Source organism: Aedes aegypti, chromosome 2 (assembly GCF_002204515.2).
Source record: "Aedes aegypti strain LVP_AGWG chromosome 2, AaegL5.0 Primary Assembly, whole genome shotgun sequence".
In the NCBI taxonomy this organism is placed as follows: Eukaryota; Metazoa; Arthropoda; class Insecta; order Diptera; family Culicidae; genus Aedes; species Aedes aegypti.
Window position 1 is genome coordinate 373,736,844 of NC_035108.1, and position 18,667 is coordinate 373,755,510.

The following is an 18,667-nucleotide window of genomic DNA, read 5'->3' on the forward strand; positions in this document are numbered from 1 at the left end:
TTAATTGAATGTCGTCAGATACGATAACAATTGCACGAATAATAAGTTTTGCATAATATTCAGAAATATCGGACCATAAATAACATAAATACTACGATCTAGCTTGTTATGTCGAATTTGACACATATACAGTAAAAGTAGCGCCTATTACGAACAATGACAGAAACAAACTAGACTGTAAAGTTTCCTAGCGAAACTATCGTAGTCAGAGGCATTTAATTGACATTTTTCTTTCTGACATTCTTTTGATTACTCGTGTTGTGTTGTGAGTGTATAAGGGCAGCGCTGCCAAATATCAAGGAGAACGTGGGTTTAACGATACAAAAACTAGTTTTTCCGAGTGATTGAAAGTCAAATAGAAGTAGAAAATGATTGAAATGAATATTTTAAATATAGTCAAACCAGCAAACCCATACTGAAGAGTCCATCAACTTATGGAATTACTGAATCATGGAACAGAAATGCTTTATAAAACTATTTTAGAGAACCATCGAGTAACTATGGTATATGGTAGACATCGAGTCATGAAATATCGGCTCTCAGTACCGTTTTCACTCACTGTACCGTTTTGTCTCAAATTCCAAACATGGCTCATATTCCGAGTAGTTACGATTTTACAGGTTGAAACTTATACTTTCATTACTTTTCAATATAGAGGGCATGTATTGTAAACGAATTGATCACCTTTGATAATATTAGCGTGATTGAGTAGGCTTTGATGATATTGATACCGTAAAACGGGGTAACTTTGATAATGCGGGTAACTTTGATAGTGCGTAACCCACCACAAACTAAACGAAATATCATAATTTCTGTTAATCAGTTAAGCAAAACAAATGCAAAACTAAAGAATATTAGTATGACACTTCATGTAAGAGTGGTTTTCGTTTGAATCAAGAACATTTTAGGCTTTTTATACGAATTTAAATAATTGACACAATTTTAACATTTTCGAAACGCTTACAAACAATCTGTTTTACGATTACTATTTGATGTAGTTTTGAATAGTTGGCCACTTATCTTTGATAGCCTAGTTATCATAGAACTTGAATACGGTCTCAAATCTCTTAGCGAAAAGCATTTTCACAAACTGGGACCATTTTTGTAATCTAAGTCAGAAATTTCCATATAACGTATAACGCCTAGAGGTATGCAATGCCCTACAAATGTCCGCTATTCATTCAATTTTGTTCGAATCATACTCCATTATCAAAGTTACCCCAAAACAGAAAACCAACTTTCGATTATATGAAAAATTATATATCCAATCAAAATAAATCTTTTGCCAATTTATCGACTGTAATCGATAGCTAGGATGCCAGTACTTGTTTTAAAAATATAAATTGTAAATCTTTGAAACAAAAATGCAAGAATATTCAAGTTTTCTTCGAAAAAACTATCAAAGTTACCCCGTTTTACGGTACTTATGTTACCTTTTTGAAACGTTGAATGAATCGGGTTAGCCATGATTTTTATTTATGGATCGATGCATGACAAAAGAGACTTCATTCGAACCGTGTACCGTAATGAATCAAAATCCGGTACATACGTGGTGTGAGACAACACAATACGATCAAATGTGAGATAAACCGTGTAAATATTTTGTGATTGACACTCAAGCCGTATGTACTTAAGTTCGAGCTGCATGCGATCCAGTTTTGGTAACCACATAGGCAACATAGACTTGAATGATATTTCAATGTTTTGATCAATTTGACAAGTAGAGTGTAGATCAAGATGGGCTTGCCGTTTTGCAGTTGTACCGTGCTGCCGTCTATACTGTGTTTGGGGCTTTAGACAAAATCGTGGATAAATCCTTGGCGAATTTCTTGTAAGAAATTTTGAAATAATTTTAGAAGAAATTTCTCCTATATAGATTTTATAAGGAATGTAGAAAACTTTGAGAAAAAATCCGGGGGGAATATTTTTAATTATGCTCAAGGAAATTCTAGTTAAGAAGAGATCCTGAGAAAATAACTATGAAGAGTTTCTGAACCAATCAGTTGAGCTTTAGCTTAGCTTAGCTTAGTCTGACTACACATATCAATGGTTGCTATTCCGTGATTGACCGAAGTCAGTGAAAATGCACAAAGAATCAACTAGAAGTTCGGCTGGGATTGGCCATAATCTTCTTCAATGTGCATAATTCAGTGCCTCTATTTATACAGGGTCAATAGCGGCGCCGGCCACGTCCTTGCAGTCAGGTGGGATTGGGGGAAGGAATATTAGTGTGTAACCTTTGCTATTTGGAGACCGTGTTTACCTCTGCATCTCCACAAAGGTTACTGGGAGGGATGTTTGTTAATGGGAAGGATCGTTGGGTCACAGGATTCACTTTGATAAGCGATTAGACCATGATAAATAATGATTTGTGAGATATATACATGCTTATTTGTAAATATAATATTTTCATTTGATATGAACAATTTCTATGTAGTGGAAAATTATGCCGACACTTGATGTGACGAACCATTCAAAGTTTGTTGAACAAATACCGAAATGTAACATTCCTACAGCTGTCAGGACGAAAGCATGTGTTATTATATTTTACTTATTTGAAAAGAAACAAAAAACTCGATTGGTTGGAACATCATAGAACACTCTTATTCTTATGCCGACACTTACAGTGGCGAACCATCCAAAGTTTGTTGAATAAAGTGAACCTTTCGCAAGTCTACACTTGTAGTGTGGAACCATTCAAAGTTTTTTTTTTAATTACAAAAATAAAGGTAAAAAGGGTTGTTCTGTTCTGAAACGAGCTCACCAATTGATTCTTTATCCTTCACTGTGCAGCCACAATCCACTCTCAGCCTCACTCGTTTTCAGAGTTTCTGAACCAATCAGTTGAGTGCATGAACTTATGTAGGAATTTTAGTAACCAAAGAGAAATTCATGGTTCTTGGAGTAGTTTTTGAGGTTAATTCAGAAAAAAAATCTGGCAAAATTACTATTTTTTCGTTTTTTCTCAAATAATCTCTCCAAATAAATGATAAAATTGAGAAGATACCCTTAAAATAATTTTGAACTGATTCCAGAAATTAACATTAAGAATATCCCTGAAAATAATTTTGAGTGTAATTCCTGAAGGAATTTAGGAAGACATATTCAATGTTCAGAAATCTAATGTTTCATTAGTAGAGCTTTTAAAAATAAATAAAAAAATGTAATTCATTAACTTATAGCTTGGATTTTTTAAGTTTAACATTTGATAGAATACATAACCATAGTAAAAACTAAAAATAGATCTAGGAGAAATCCCTAATGAAATCCAGAGACATTTCTGGGGCAATTTCTTAGTAATTATCCAAAGGAATACTTAGAGATGACTACAAAAACTCAGAAGTTACTTGTGGAAGAAATGCATCCTTGATGGAACTGTAAAAATTTACATTAATTAACTCATTACGCGTTGTAAAGATGGACAAATTATGGGTGAAATTATGAAAAAAATCCACGAGCTTGGCTGGGATTTGAACCCAGGACTCTTATATGCTAGACGAGCGCTTTACCAACTAAGCTACCGAGCCACTTAGTGCTCGTCTAGCATACAAGAGTCCTGGGTTCAAATCCCAGATGAGCACGTGGAATTTTTTTCATAATTTCACCCATAATTTGTCCATCTTTACAACGCGTAATGAGTTAATTAATTTAATAACCATGCGGATTGGATTACCAAACAGCTCAATATAAGTGTCCATATATAAGAACTTGTTATGTTGCGTGTCAATAACTGACCAGGGTGAAATTACTGGTCATTACCCAGACAACCCGAAATCGCATGAAAATTCACGTTACAACTCGTTTTTTCATACTAATTACATCAAACCCGCAAAACACCGTGGATAAACTCGTCAGATTGATAAGCTACTTCGCATAAAACACTTCGTTTCTGAGTTCATTTGTACATTTTGCTTCGTCCCGTACACTCGTACAAAGTAAGTCGAATCAATCCGTAACAGCTGTCAAATCAATATTTGTTATCATAAGTTAAGTCGCATTGGATCACAGGTTACTTCGGTAGAATATTTATACACTCGCATTGTATGTTATTATTATCACATAATATATGCACGCGTTTCGCCTCCACTTTTGTGCGTAGAAGGCATTTTCGCGAAATGTTATAAGTGAAATTTTGCACATACAAAGCCTCCAGGTGATTTCGTTATACGTACATTTTGGTTGTCTGGGTAGAATCTCTACCAATAGAATTTCTGAACTTTTGTTACCCTGAAATTTTCCAAACCATTCTAGCAAACAAATTGAACCAAGATATGTTTTTTCTTAAAAGACACGGACACATTTCATGATTCCAGAGGGCATTTTGCCCTTTGAAGGAAGCAACCACACTAGACAACGGACTAGCATGCAACGTCCAGTGGCTCAGTCGGAACACAATCATCACGAAAAGTTCAGGGGAATCGAACCCATATTCCTTAGCACGATGCGACTAAATGCCTGGTGATTTTAACCGCACGGCTACGAAGCCCATCAAAATGCGAATGGATGTTCTTTATAGCTTAACGTTACATGCAAAAAATTTGCAGAGCATGTGTATAGTGATCGTTTTTGCGTGAAATTTGTAAATTTGTAATAAAGCCTTCAAAATTGCTAGCCCCTCCTTGACGGAAATCCTGGCTACGTCCATGAACATATCTGGTTTTGTTACCCATTTTTTTCTTTATATCGTAATAATAACAAAATTGTTACTTGAGAAAGGTGGCTTTCTTCATACAATGTGACACATTTGGTTTTTTGGGGATTATTAACCCATAATTGTAGCTAAAAATCAGTCCTGAATGCCGCCAATGATAATTGAAGACGGTCCCCATTTCAATCCATCTGCCAACATATTGGTACGCACACGAGTCGCTTTGGGCTCTAACGATCCTGGAAACTGACGAGGAGGTGATCAAAATTTTTCGAAAATGTGACAATTACTCAAAATTTGATACATTATTTGGTCGGTGTTTAGGCAGACCGGACTTAATGATTTTTTTAACGTAATAAAGATCCATCAAGGACTCCATCAATTTTGGTTTTTCGATGCTATTGTGATACAGATATATCATTAAGTAAATAAGTTCCATTATCATTGCAAAAAATATAAGTGTTTTGATATTTTGAATGCTTGGGATACGTTTTCTTGATACCCGGTGGCCATATTCCCTAAATGCCTAAATCATCACAATATCACTTCAAATTGAAGCAAATGATAAATTTTATCATTAAGATCCATGTTCCATTGATTTTTGAATTTTTTATGTCTTTTGAATTTTCTTCATAATTATCATTTTTAAATATCCTTGGTACCTCAAAAAATTTGGACCTAAATTCAGAACGATCACTTAATTCAAAATTTCTAATGCATGAATCAAAAATACAACTCATTTGTGATTTTTCTTAAAAATCTCATCCAATTCGATCGAACGATGGCAAGGATACATAATTTTGAAGCTTTAATATGGGCATTCAGTACTGTAAAGATTAACATCAATAAGACAAGAAAACAATAAGACGATAATTCCTTGTTTGGGTGGTCCCATTAAAATTTGAAAAACAACCACGACGAAATAATCGTAAGTGTTAGGAATAGGATAGGTCTCTGTGTACACAACAATACATAAATTGTAATATCAATTGTGCGTCCTCTGATAATAGCCTCAAATTTCATTCAAATGATTGTGATAAAATATGTAGATAAAACGCTGTGAATCGAACAATACGTCGTTTTAAACATGTTATTACAACAATTTGTACATATTTTTGTTGTACATAAATTTACCATGATTTACAATTTATCTTTTATTGTGTGGAGGAAGATCCAATCAAAGAACAACTTTGAAAAATACACCAAATTTGAACTCACCTGCTAAGCACCTTCGCTGATTTCAAAATCTTCGGAGTCGTTGCGACATAACCAACACTTCCGGGCGTCGTCACATCCTGTTGTTCCGACGATACATCAGTTGTACCCCGAGCATCCTCACTGCTACCACCAGACCCACTGTTTCTACCACTAATGCCATCTTCACTGCTCTCAACGCTGCTTCCATCGACCATGTCCTGATCCTCATCTTCGTCCTGTAGCAGTTGCTCATTAGTGGCGGATCTCGGTTGTTGTACCACACTGCTGCTGCCGAATGTTTCCATAGCTTTGTGACTCCGCGCCCGGTTCCCTGCCTCTTGTGCTTCCACCAAGGCTGCCGGTACAATCAAAAGGACCAAAGCGAACGCCAGACTCGTCATGAGCATTATTGAGCCGGTGGTGTGCTTCCTACTTCTGTTGATGAACATTTTTTGTGGGTGCTTTCGGTTCGTGTATTTTTTTTTCTTCGAAGAAAAGTAGATTGCACCTAGCCAAATACCTTCAATAGCAGTTGGTTTGCAATTTCACAACGTGAACAGTTTCTTTTAGAAAGGAATTTGCCTTCGTTTGCCACGCAAATGCATTCAGGGTTTGAATAGGAAAACTCTCAACGGTGGATCACTCAGTAAAAAATGATTTCTCAACTATTTTCGGTGGAACTCACTCACAAAGCCTGACCAAAGTCATTCCACAGTTCTTCGCGATAACGATTTCCCAGTCCAATGGTTGTCCGAATGTTATTTCATCATGGCAAATATTTTACCATAATTTCATTTTCCACTCGCACTGACTTTTTCTCGTTGCCTAGTTCCTAGTAAGAAGTCAAAATCACAAACAAGCAGATTCTTGGCGAAGTTCACAGCAAATAATAGTAGAAACAACAACTGGTTCTCCGATGCGTTACGAAAATTTTCCACATCCACTTGGGGCGATGTCGAGACTCTGAAGCTTGATTGGTACCAGCAATGGCTCGTTGGGTGATGGCCGAAGAAACAGAAAATCCTGAGCAAACAATGTTCACCGGATAGAGCACCAACTGAAGGAACGTAATAATATTTTCCCCCCTTACACTCGCGTCCACAAGCACAACTAGACAAGTCTGGCCACTCAAGCGGGCACCACGAATTTATCTTCTTTCCGATGTGTAATTCGTGCTGGTAGTGAATGAGGATCCTTCCTCCCGAGGAATAATCTGATAAATGTCTATCTTTTATCACGGTTCACAAATGATTGAAATAGATTAGATTACGAGTGGTCGGGGAGAAGACTCCGTTCTCGTTGACTGAGTCGTCGTGAGTACCGGTTGATCTACCAAGTGGCGGTGGGAAAAAAGAAGAATCTTTTGGGGGAGAGAGCCGATTGGCCGAGATTCGATCACTGACCACTGACCGCATCAATGGTCCAATTGACACCAACGTGATGGTTTTTTCCCTTCTGTTTCGGCATGCCAGTAGAGCACAGAAGACAGGAGCGCGTGTGCATGAAGATGTGATTTGAAATGGTGGCAGCCAATAGAACGCTGGATAGACGGTGCTTGAATAATGGATGGACGAAAAAAAAATTCATCACATATTTATTACCAAAATTTTAAAGATAAGCCCGCATAGGAAGGCCGTAAAAATAAGGTAAAATCATGTTTTTGATAAAAAAAAAACAACTACTAAACAAAATGCAGATCTAAGATATCTCGCAAAACTGAAGTATGATTTGACAACTCTGATTTTTAATTCTTATTTTTGATGGTAACACTATTCGAATGTCAGCATGTCCATTGGGCATGGTACGCAAATAACATAACGCTAGAAATCAAGTTTTTTGACCAACCCAAACCAACTCCCCCCCCACCCTATGTAACAGTAAGTAACGTTTCACCAAACCCCCTCCCCTTTAATTACGTAACGCGCACCCAAAACACCTTTCACCTTAATTTTAAGAATATAATTGAAAAAATCAGGTTGCCTTGTGAAAATTTTTTTTTTGCTTCCTCAATAAACATGATTTCCTATCCTCGTCTAGCAAGCGCAGTTTCTAACCGGGACAGTCGATGTTTACAATCGTGAAAATTTATTACGTAACGCCCCATCCCCCTGTTGTAACAATAAGCTCAACACAGAATTGAAGACGGAGAAATAAATGTGTTTGGAACTGGCCTTGAACGATCTTATGAGAAATGATTGCTTCGAAAAAGTTGTACATAAAAATCTTGCTACCAATCAGAATATCTATATAAATAAAAATGGAATTGTGTTTGTATGTGACGAAATGGATTGAGAATAGGCTATCAGATTTTGAAAATTCTTCCATAGTTATGTTCCAGAAGTGTTTCGACGCGTTTGTGAATATAAAAATCACAGGGTATTGAACGGGAAAGTTAAAAAAACGGGAACCAACAGAACTATTATTTTGTACATGATGTTTCATGGCGTTTTTCAACAGCCTACTTGATGGCGAAACAAAGTTTACCGGGACCACCAGTGTAGAATAGATAATATTGATGTAATTTAGTGGGCTCTCACTCTTGGAATGGTGATGATTTTGAAAATTCTTTCACAATGTTCTGGTTAATTTTTAGACTTCTTTGAAGAAATGCGCTAGGGATTTTTTTTTAGAATTTTCGACTTGTAGGAATATGTTGCCGTAACTGCAAGCCAAAAATTCTAGGATGACATCCACCAGAACAGTCATTTCTTCCATTAATCAACCATGCATATAGGATTGTTTATAGAATAAGCATTAGCATTAAGGTGAACGTTGATTGAGTACGTAAGCATAATATTGACACTCGTAACTCGGTCAAAATAACAATTTATTTAATTTTGTGGTGGGAATATACTCTTTGACCAAAATTATAAGCACTTCTCACACTATGAGAGTTTTGTTTACATTTTTTGACAGTTTCCTTCTCTCTTCTCTCGCTTTTCACAGTTGGAAAATGTTTCCATTAGTATGCATTTCAATTGTACGGTCTATTGTAGTGCATAATATCTTAAACTCATTTTTTATGTTTAATTGCATCCTGTATTGTTTTTCTCACGCATAAAAATGTTTTGCAACACTTGTGACATTGGGCACCTTTTCAGTCTCTTTTTAATTTATTCGAATCCTCTGAGCAGAATCTCAATAGAGAAACTTAAAAGTAGATTTAGTTCCGCCCTAAATGCTTATTTTTAACAGATACGCGTATTTCGACTACCACTTGCAGTCTCTTCGACTTACTTACTTATTTGGCTTTACATCAATTATCTTGATAAAGCCTCGCCAACAATATTTCGCCAATTCCTTCGGTTCATGGCCGCTTCTCTCCATCCTCGACTGCGACCCATGCTCTCCAGGTCCTGGTGTACCTGGTCAATCCACCTAGCTCGCTGCGCCCCGCGCCTTCTTGTTCCGACCGGATTCGTGGCGAACACCGTCTTTACAGGGTTGTTGTCCGGCATTCTTGCAACATGCCCTGCCCAGCGTATCCTTCCAGCTTTAGCTACCTTCACGATATTGGGTTCGGCGTAGAGTTGAGCGAGCTCGTGGTTCATCCTTCGCCGCCACATGCCGTTCTCCTGCACGCCGCCGAAGATCGTCCTTAGCACTCGGCGTTCGAAAACCCCAAGAGCTTGCAAGTCCTCCTCGCGCATAGTCCACGCCTCATGCCCATAGAGGACTACCGGTCTTATGAGCGTTTTGTACATCGTGCATTTGGTGCGGGGGTGAATCTTTCTTGACCGCAGTTTCTTCTGGAGCCCATAGTAGGCACGACTTCCGCTTTCCCGACTAACATTGTTGTCAGCCGTCAACGAGGATCCGAGGTAGACGAACTCGTCCACCACCTCGAAGGTATCCCCGTCTATCGTAACACTGCTTCCTAGGCGGGCCCTGTCGCGCTCAGTTCCGCCAACCAGCATGTACTTTGTTTTCGACGCATTCACCATTAGCCCGACTCTTGTTGCTTCGCGTTTCAGGCGGGTGAACAAATCTGCCACCGTTTCAAATTTTCTCCCAATAATATCCATGTCGTCCGCGAAGCAAACAAATTGTCCGGATCTCGTGAAAATCGTGCCTCGACTGTTAAGTCCGGCTCTCCGCATGATACCTTCAAGCGCAATATTGAACAACAGGCACGAAAGTCCGTTGCCCTGTCGTAGTCCCCGCCGAGACTCGAACGAACTGGAGTGTTCGCCCGAGATCTTCACGCAGTTTTGCACACCGTCCATCGTTGCTCTGATCAATCTTGTGAGCTTCCCGGGAAAGTTGTTCTCGTCCATGATTTTCCATAGCTCTATGCGGTCGATACTATCGTATGCCGCCTTGAAATCGATGAACAAATGGTGCGTAGGGACCTGGTACTCACGGCATTTCTGGAGGATTTGCCGCACGGAAAAGATCTGGTCCGTTGTGGAGCGGCCGTCGATGAAACCTGCTTGATAACTTCCCACGAACTCGTTTGCTATAGGTGATAGACGACGGAAGAGAATCTGGGATAGCACTTTCTAGGCGGCGTTTAGGATGGAGATTGCACGATAATTTTCACACTCCAGTTTGTCGCCCTTTTTGTAGATAGGGCATATAACGCCTTGCTTCCACTCCTCCGGTAGCTGTTCCGTTTCCCAGATTCTGACTTTCAGCCGATGCAGACAAGCGGCCAACCTGTCCGGGCCCATCTTGATGAGTTCGGCTCCGATACCATCCTTGCCAGCGGCTTTGTTGTTCTTGAGCTGTTGAATGGCATTCTTAACTTCCCCCATCGTGGGAGCTGGTTGATTTCCGCTGTCCGCTGTGCTGACGTAGCCATCGCCTTCGCTGTCCTGACCTTCTGTGCCTGAGTTCTCTGCGCCATTCAGGTGTTCATCGTAGTGCTGCTTCCACCTTTCGATCACCTCGAGTCCGTCCGTCAAGATGCTCCCATCCTTGTCCCGGCACATCTCAGCTCGCGGCACGAAGCCTTTGTGAGATGTGTTGAGCTTCTGATAGAACTTCCGCGTTTCTTGAGAACGGTACAGCAACTCCATCTCTTGGCATTCCACCTCTTCCAGGCGGCGCTTTTTGTCCCGGAATAGGCGGGTTTGCTGTTTCCGCTTCAGTCTGTATCGTTCCACGTTTTGCCGCGTACCATGCTGTAGCATTGCAGCCCGCGCTGCATTCTTCTCCTCTAAAACCTCCTGGCACTCCTCCTCGAACCAATCGTTTCTTGAGCTCCGTTCCACATATCCGACAACGCTTTCGGCAGCGTCGTTAATGGCTGCTTTGACTGTCCTCCAGCAGTCCTCAAGAGGGGCCCTATCGAGCTCGCCCTCATCCGGCAACGCTGCCTCAAGATGCTGCGCGTACGCATTGGCGACATCCGGTTGTTTCAGCCGCTCGGCAGGCGTCGGTACCGTACATTGTTGATGACGGATAGTTTTGGGCGCAGTTTCACCATCACCAGGTAGTGGTTGGGTGGTAAATGACTGGACAATGCGTACCATTGGTACTTCGCGTACCTGCAGGTATAAAATAGACCCCATTTATGGTCCTTAGCCTCTTGTCTAGTAACTCCTATCCCTACCTCCCCGTGGTGCCGCCTGGGGTACGAATAACCGTAGGGAAGATCGGGTAACCAACCCTGGTGGAACCTTGGTCGTATGCTGACAGGGAAGGGGGGCTCCTCTCTTCTGAGAGTGTAGCTTATCAGAGCGTCTGTTCTCCATGTTAGGGGCGGCTCAAAACAGCGTCTGTTCTCCATGTTAGGAGCGGCTGATCATCGTCCTAGTGCCAGCGTGGGACTCTAAACAGTGCTGTGCACGATGATCCTCCGGCGAGACAGGGGGTTGGTGCAGGCCTTACAAGCCAGCCGTAAAAATCATCAGTACAGGAAGCATACAATGTAAATTCGGACCGGAACAATCGGCATAGACCCAGGCATCGAAAACGGATTAACGATTGGAAACTCGGATCATGGAACTGTAAGTCTCTCAATTTCTTGGGAAGTACCCGCATTCTTTCCGAATTATTGAGGGTCTGCAAGTTCGACATCGTAGCGCTGCAGGAGGTCTGCTGGAAAGGGTCGACGGTACATACGTATAGGGATGGTTATACCATCTACCAGAGCTGCGGCAATAGACATGAGCTGGGCACAGCTTTTATCATGATGGGCGAAATGCAGAGGCGCATGATTGGGTGGTGGCCAATCGACAACAGAATGTGCAAGTTGAGGATCAAAGGCCGTTTCTTCAATATCAGCATAATCAACGTGCACAGCCCTCACCTAGCAAGTGACGATGACGATAAGGACGCTTTCTACGCACAACTGGAACGTGAATACGACGGCTGCCCAAGCCATGATGCCAAAATTGATATCGGAGATCTCAACGCTCAGGTTGGCCAGGAGGAGGAATTTAGACCGATTATAGGGAAGTTCAGCGCTCACCAGCTTACGAACGAAAACGGCCTTAGACTGATTGATTTCGCCGCCTCCAAAAACATGGCCATACATAGTACCTACTTCCAGCACAGCCTCCCGTATCGGTACACCTGGAGATCACCCCAACAGACTGAATCACAAATCGACCACGTTTTGATTGATGGAAGGCACTTCTCGGACATTATCGACGTCAGAACCTATCGCGGCGCAAACATCGATTCGGACCACTACCTTGTGACGGTTAAAGTGCGCCAACGACTCTCCGTTGTGAACAACATTCGGTACCGACGCCCGCCCCGGTACAATCTGGAACGACTCAAGCAACCCGAAGTCGCAACTGAATACGCGCAAAGCCTTGAGGCAGCGTTGCCGGAAGAGGGAGAGCTCACCGAAGCCCCTCTTGAGGACTGCTGGAGTAGTCTCAAAGCAGCCATAAACAACGCAGCGGAAGGTGCCATTGGGTTCGTGGAAGCAAATCGACGGAACGGTTGGTTCGACGAGGAGTGTCAGACGGTTTTGGACGAGAAGAATGCAGCGCGGGCGATGATGCTGCAGCAAGGCACCCGTCAAAACGTGGAACGATACAAACAGAAGCGAAGACAGCAAACCCATCTATTCCGGGATAAAAAGCGCCGCCTGGAAGAGTTGGAGTGCGAAGAGATGGAGCAGTTGTATCGTTCTCAAGAAACACGTAAGTTCTACAAGAAACTAAATGCATCCCGCAAAGGCTTTGTGCCGCGAGCCGAAATGTGCTGGGATAAGGATGGAGGTATCTTGACGGACGAACGTGAGGTGATTGAAAGGTGGAAGCAGCACTACGATGAACACCTAAACGGCGCAGAGGAGGAAGATCAAGACAGCAGGAGGAATGGCTTCATCAGTACGGCGGATGAGGGAGACGTGCCAACTCCCACAATAGGTGAAGTTAAGGATGCTATCAAACAGCTCAAGAACAACAAAGCAGCTGGAAAGGATGGTATTGGAACGGAACTTATTAAAATGGGCCCGGACAGGTTGGCCACTTGTCTGCACCGATTGATAGCCAGGATCTGGGATACAGAACAGCTACCGGAGGAGTGGAAGGAGGGAATAATATACCCAATATACAAAAAGGGTGACAAGTTAGAATGTGAGAACTATCGAGCGATCACCATTCTTAATGCAGCCTATAAAGTGCTTTCCCAGATCATCTTCCGCCGTCTATCGCCACTGGCAAGCAGATTTGTTGGGAGTTATCAAGCCGGATTTGTGGACGGGCGATCGACGACAGACCAAATCTTTATGTTGCGGCAGATCCTCCAAAAATGTCGCGAATATCAAGTCCCTACGCACCACCTATTCATCGATTTCAAAGCGGCCTATGATACCATTGACCGCGAAGAGCTATGGAAGATTATGGACGATAATGGTTTTCCCGGGAAACTGACTAGACTGATCAAAGCAACGATGGATAGTGTACAGTGCTGTGTGAAGATATCGGGTGCTTTATCGGACCCGTTTGAAACACGCAAAGGACTTCGACAAGGCGATGATCTTTCCTGCCTCCTGTTCAATATTGCGCTAGAAGGTGTTATGAAACGGGCGAGCTTCAGCATGCGGGGCACGATCTTCAATAAATCCAGCCAGTTCATCTGTTTCGCTGACGACGTGGACATTGTCGGAAGAACGTTCCAGGTGGTTGCAGAACAGTATACCAGGCTGAAACGTGAAGCAGATCGGGTTGGATTGAAGGTAAATACGTCGAAGACGAAATATCTGCTGGCTGGAGGAACCGAGCGCGATAGAGCTCGCATAGGCAGACGCGTGACGATCGACGGGAATGAGTTCGAGGTGTTGGACGAATTCGTCTACCTCGGATCATTGATAACGGCGGATAACAACTGCAGCAGAGAAATTCGAAGACGTATCATCGCCGGAAGTCGTGCTTACTATGGACTCCACAAGACCTTGCAGTCTGGTAAACTTCACTTCCGTACTAAGTGTACCAAGTACAAGACGCTAATAAGACCGGTAGTCCTCTACGGGCATGAGACGTGGACAATGCTCGGAGAGGACCTGCAAGCGCTAGGAGTTTTTGAACGACGTGTGCTTAGGACGATCTTCGGCGGAGTATGTGAGAACGGCGTATGGAGGAGAAGAATGAACCACGAGCTTGCGCAACTCTACGGTGAACCCAGTATCACGAAAGTCGCCAAAGCTGGAAGGGTACGATGGGCGGGACACGTTGTGAGAATGCCGGACAACAATCCCGCAAAAATGGTGTTCAACTCAAATCCGGCCGGTACAAGACGAAGGGGAGCGCAACGAGCTAGGTGGTTTGACCAAGTGGAGCAGGATCTTGGAAGTGTGGGGCGATCGAGGAATTGGAGGTTAGCAGCCATGGACCGAGTTAGTTGGCGTAACATTGTGGCGCAGGTCATGTCTTGAAGGACGTAGAGCCAGCAAAAGTAAGTAAAAGTAACCAGGTAGTGGTCGGAGTCAATGTTGGCGCCACGATAGGTTCTGACGTCGGTTATGTCGGAGAAGTGCCGTCCATCGATCAAAACGTGGTCGATTTGCGATTCTGTCTGCTGAGGTGATCTCCAGGTGTACCGATACGGGAGGCTGTGCTGGAAATAGGTGCTACGAATGGCCATGTTCTTGGAGGCGGCAAAATCTATCAATCGTAGGCCGTTCTCGTTCGTCAGCCGGTGGGCGCTGAACTTTCCAATCGTCGGTCTGAACTCCTCCTCCTGGCCAACCTGAGCGTTCAAATCTCCTATGATGATCTTGACGTCGTCTCTTCGAGTAACTGACATTAAAGTAGTGGGAGTCGAAATACGTGCATCTGTCAAAGATAAGCATTTAGGGCGGAATTGAAAGGTACAAGGCACTCTAATCTACTTATGAAACTTTTCAGAGTTCTGAATTTGAAAAATACTTGGCTGAAGCAAGCGAATATCCAACCAATTCAAATTCCTAACATAAAACTAACATGACTTCCAATCAGTAAGAGATGCGCACCTCATTCATAACCAATGTGGGCTCAGTGAATACACGTTCCGGTGCTGCTTATCGAGCACAAATTGTTGAATATAAGTTTTCGAATTTGTATGATGAATAGATATGCAATTAAACTTGAGTTTAAAATCGGGCATAGAAAAGCCAACAAGAAAAACAACACGGTGCGTTAAGAAAAAGTGATTCGGTAGTGTGTGGTACAACAAACAAATCACAGCAGTATCTACGTTTTTGCAATCAAAAACTGATAAATTTTAAAAAATACATTATGGAATGCTTTCAGTTGAGAAACCACCCCTCTACGATAAGGTTGTGGTTACCCAAATAATCATTTCTTGTGATCACTCTCAAAACCACTGTGAAAAGTGTTGGAGTATTCCGTTCCCCGAAAGTGAAGGAGGAAGTGAAGGTCTGAAGCATATTTCACATTTCTTTTAAAGCATGGACGGATAATTAGTAATGTTTTTACAGCAAAATCCCTTCCGAAATCCTTAAGTGGTAAATTAAGATCAAATTCAAAATCGACGAGCAGAAACTTTGTTTTTGGTATTTGTTATGAAAAATTAAATGTAAATATCACCCTAAATGGTTCTGAAAGTCAAAAAATCTGTGTTAATGGAAAGTGCTTGATGAACTTTTAAGAAAACCGCCATTTTCATGCCAAACTGATGGTGGGCCTAACCCCGGCGGGCCCGTCTTCCCCTACCGTAAAATCGAGTGTAATTGATCAGAAGGGTGAAATTGATCATCGTATCACACGATTTTATTAATTCGTAATTGAGCACAAATATCAATGTAAGGTGCAGTAAATGAACGTTGTTTGTCGTAACTATTGTCGAATTGTGTGTTGTGAAGTTTTTTGTGTTAAAGAATGTTTATTACTATGAAAATAATGTAAAATTTCAAAATCATGCACGGTGCAGTATTGGCAAACACCTATGATCTTCTATTTCTAATCAAGGATTTGAACATGGTATAAACCTGAAAGTTTTTGAGGATACTTGAGATACATCCCCAAACCAGATTCCACCTCCAAAACTCGTACCAATTAGCTCATATGGTTGAAATAATTAAATTTCTGTTAGATATCATTGAATTCCTTAAGAAATTGCATACATTTAGGCGTTGTCCGCGTAATTCTTGAAATTTAAATATTCGTTATTTATATAAATATTGCGTTGTTAAGAATTTGACAAGCATATTCGGATTCAGGGAGGTCAAATTCATCATGTAGAGTTGTTTTGAAAACTAACAATAATGGCATTGTCAAGTGATCAATTTCACCCCGAGATACCCTGATTATTTATTTTAGAGATATTTGTTAACACTAAAATGATATTTGTTAGAAAATTTCGGTACATGAATCGATGAGGCTCACCTTCGTACTTGTTTTCCTGCATTAAGTTGTTTGGCATTGTTAAAATTATAGAAAACAGACTAGAAAAACCGTGAAAAATGATCAATTTCACCCGAAATTACGGTACTTCATTACTACACAACCGGACAGTTTTTAAGTTGAATCTCGGTTAAAATTGGAAACCCGAGATTCGCACAGCCAGGCTCATGAGAAAAATCTTAGTGTGTAGTAAATCCCATAAAAACTCTGAACGGCTGGTGCTAAATTATAGTTCCCCCGATTGAGCTGAAATTTTGCACAGATGTCATTCCAACAAGTGGACTAGAGCAAAAATCTGAATTTCGTCCCACACTAAGAGAGTGACATATCGACTGGCGATAAACACTTTTGTCTATAAGGTGCTATCCAAAAATTACTAAACGCTAGAAAGGGGAGAGAGTAGCCTGAAGCGTTACGGTCCACATAAAAATTGGTGGAGATAATTTTCAATTTCAGCGTTACGTAATAAATGGACACTGCCCTAACTCTTCTTCTGGCAAGTGGGTGAAAACTTACGCCAACTAGGGTTTTCTTCTTCTTTCTGGCGTTACATCCCAGCTGGGACAATTTTTGCATGTGTATATCGTGTGGCAGGTACGAAAATACTCTATGCCCTGGGAATCGAGAAAATTTCCTTTACGAAAAGATCCTCGACCAGCGGGATTCGAACCCACGAACCTTAGCATGGTCATGCTGAATAGCTGCGCGTTTACCGCTACGGCTATCTGGGCTCCTAGGGTGTTCAAAGTATTTTGGACAGACCGTTACGCGTAAATAATTTGGCCATTTACGGCACAATCAAATGGAAGTGTCTAAATTATATACGCAAAACCATGTCAAAAATACATAAAACACCCTACCAAGGGTCCAAAAAAAGTTGGAAGTGCAGGGTTCAGAAATAGATACATCAACCCAAAGTTATTGAAACAGTTGCGTTATGAAAAAGCGTTGCGTAATAGTCATCACGCAACTTATTTCAGTTTCATAATGACTATAACAACACTGCCTAATTCAGTGCAGAAAAGTAGGCCGTTCCATGAAAGAACGACCTATTACGATGAGGATGGGAAACATTGTTTCTTCGACATTAATTTGCTTGCTTGAGTGTAGTAAATATATTTGAGCAGAAATTGTATTTTCGATTACACTCAAAATATCTTTTACCTAAAATATTTCGTAAAACCCTATTTTTAGACCCGTTTGCCTGTAACACGCGATGCATATGTAGTTTTCCCTTCATAAAATAGATTATGATAGCCTAAGTGAACAAGTTTGAGTAAAAAACTAAATTTTCGATAACACTCAAAATTTATTAGCTTGATTTATCTACTGATAAAAGTTTTCTTTGCTCTGGTTTGGCATCCAGTCTCATACTTGTGTTTAATTATTTTGATTCATGGTTTACGGCTAACCAGCCGAGTGGAAGTTTGGCAACTACCGAAAAACTAATCATTACATATACTTTGCAATTGGATTAAATGAACAAATTGATGGGAAGTTTGTGCAAAAAAAATATACGTCTTTTCGGTGAGAATCGAGCTTACGACTCCCTGATCCATAGTTAGGGTGCGTTACCCCTACGCCACGAGAGGACTCATGGACACAGAAGTTAACCTGAATTCGATTTCAGCACAATAATCACGTGGTCCGTTTTCGTAAAGCGCACCTCTTTTGGAAGAATTAGATGCTCATCCAAACACAACGCTTTCTATTTATATGCAATGCATAGCACGAGAGCGCATTAATTTTTAGGTATTGAAATACCACACCACACTCGTCAACGACGTGCTGGCTGAGATTTCTATTGTGTGGGTTACGGAATATGAGTCCGTTGGTCGACAAATACTTGTTTTAATTATGATTCGCCTTGTTTTGCTTATGATAACTAGCCGAGTGGAAATCTTCTAAAATATCTTCTTTAGAAACTTCAGGAGTTATATCAGAACATTTGAAAAAAACATTTGCATAAATTGATGATGAAATTCCTTGAAAATATCACGAAAAAAACACATAC

General features: G+C 41.3%; 1 protein-coding gene across 1 annotated transcript in view; it reads right to left on the reverse strand.

Annotated features, from left to right (window-relative positions):
* The window catches only part of LOC5577296, a 69,152-nt gene extending 61,916 nt beyond the window's left edge, over nt 1–7,236 (reverse strand). Inside the window, exon 1 of the mRNA XM_021846715.1 lies at nt 5,867–7,236. Within this exon, the coding sequence (XP_021702407.1) occupies nt 5,867–6,294 (428 nt within the window). The 5' untranslated portion in view covers nt 6,295–7,236. The remainder of the gene's footprint in view (nt 1–5,866) is intronic.
* Between the last annotated feature and the right edge of the window lie 11,431 nt (nt 7,237–18,667).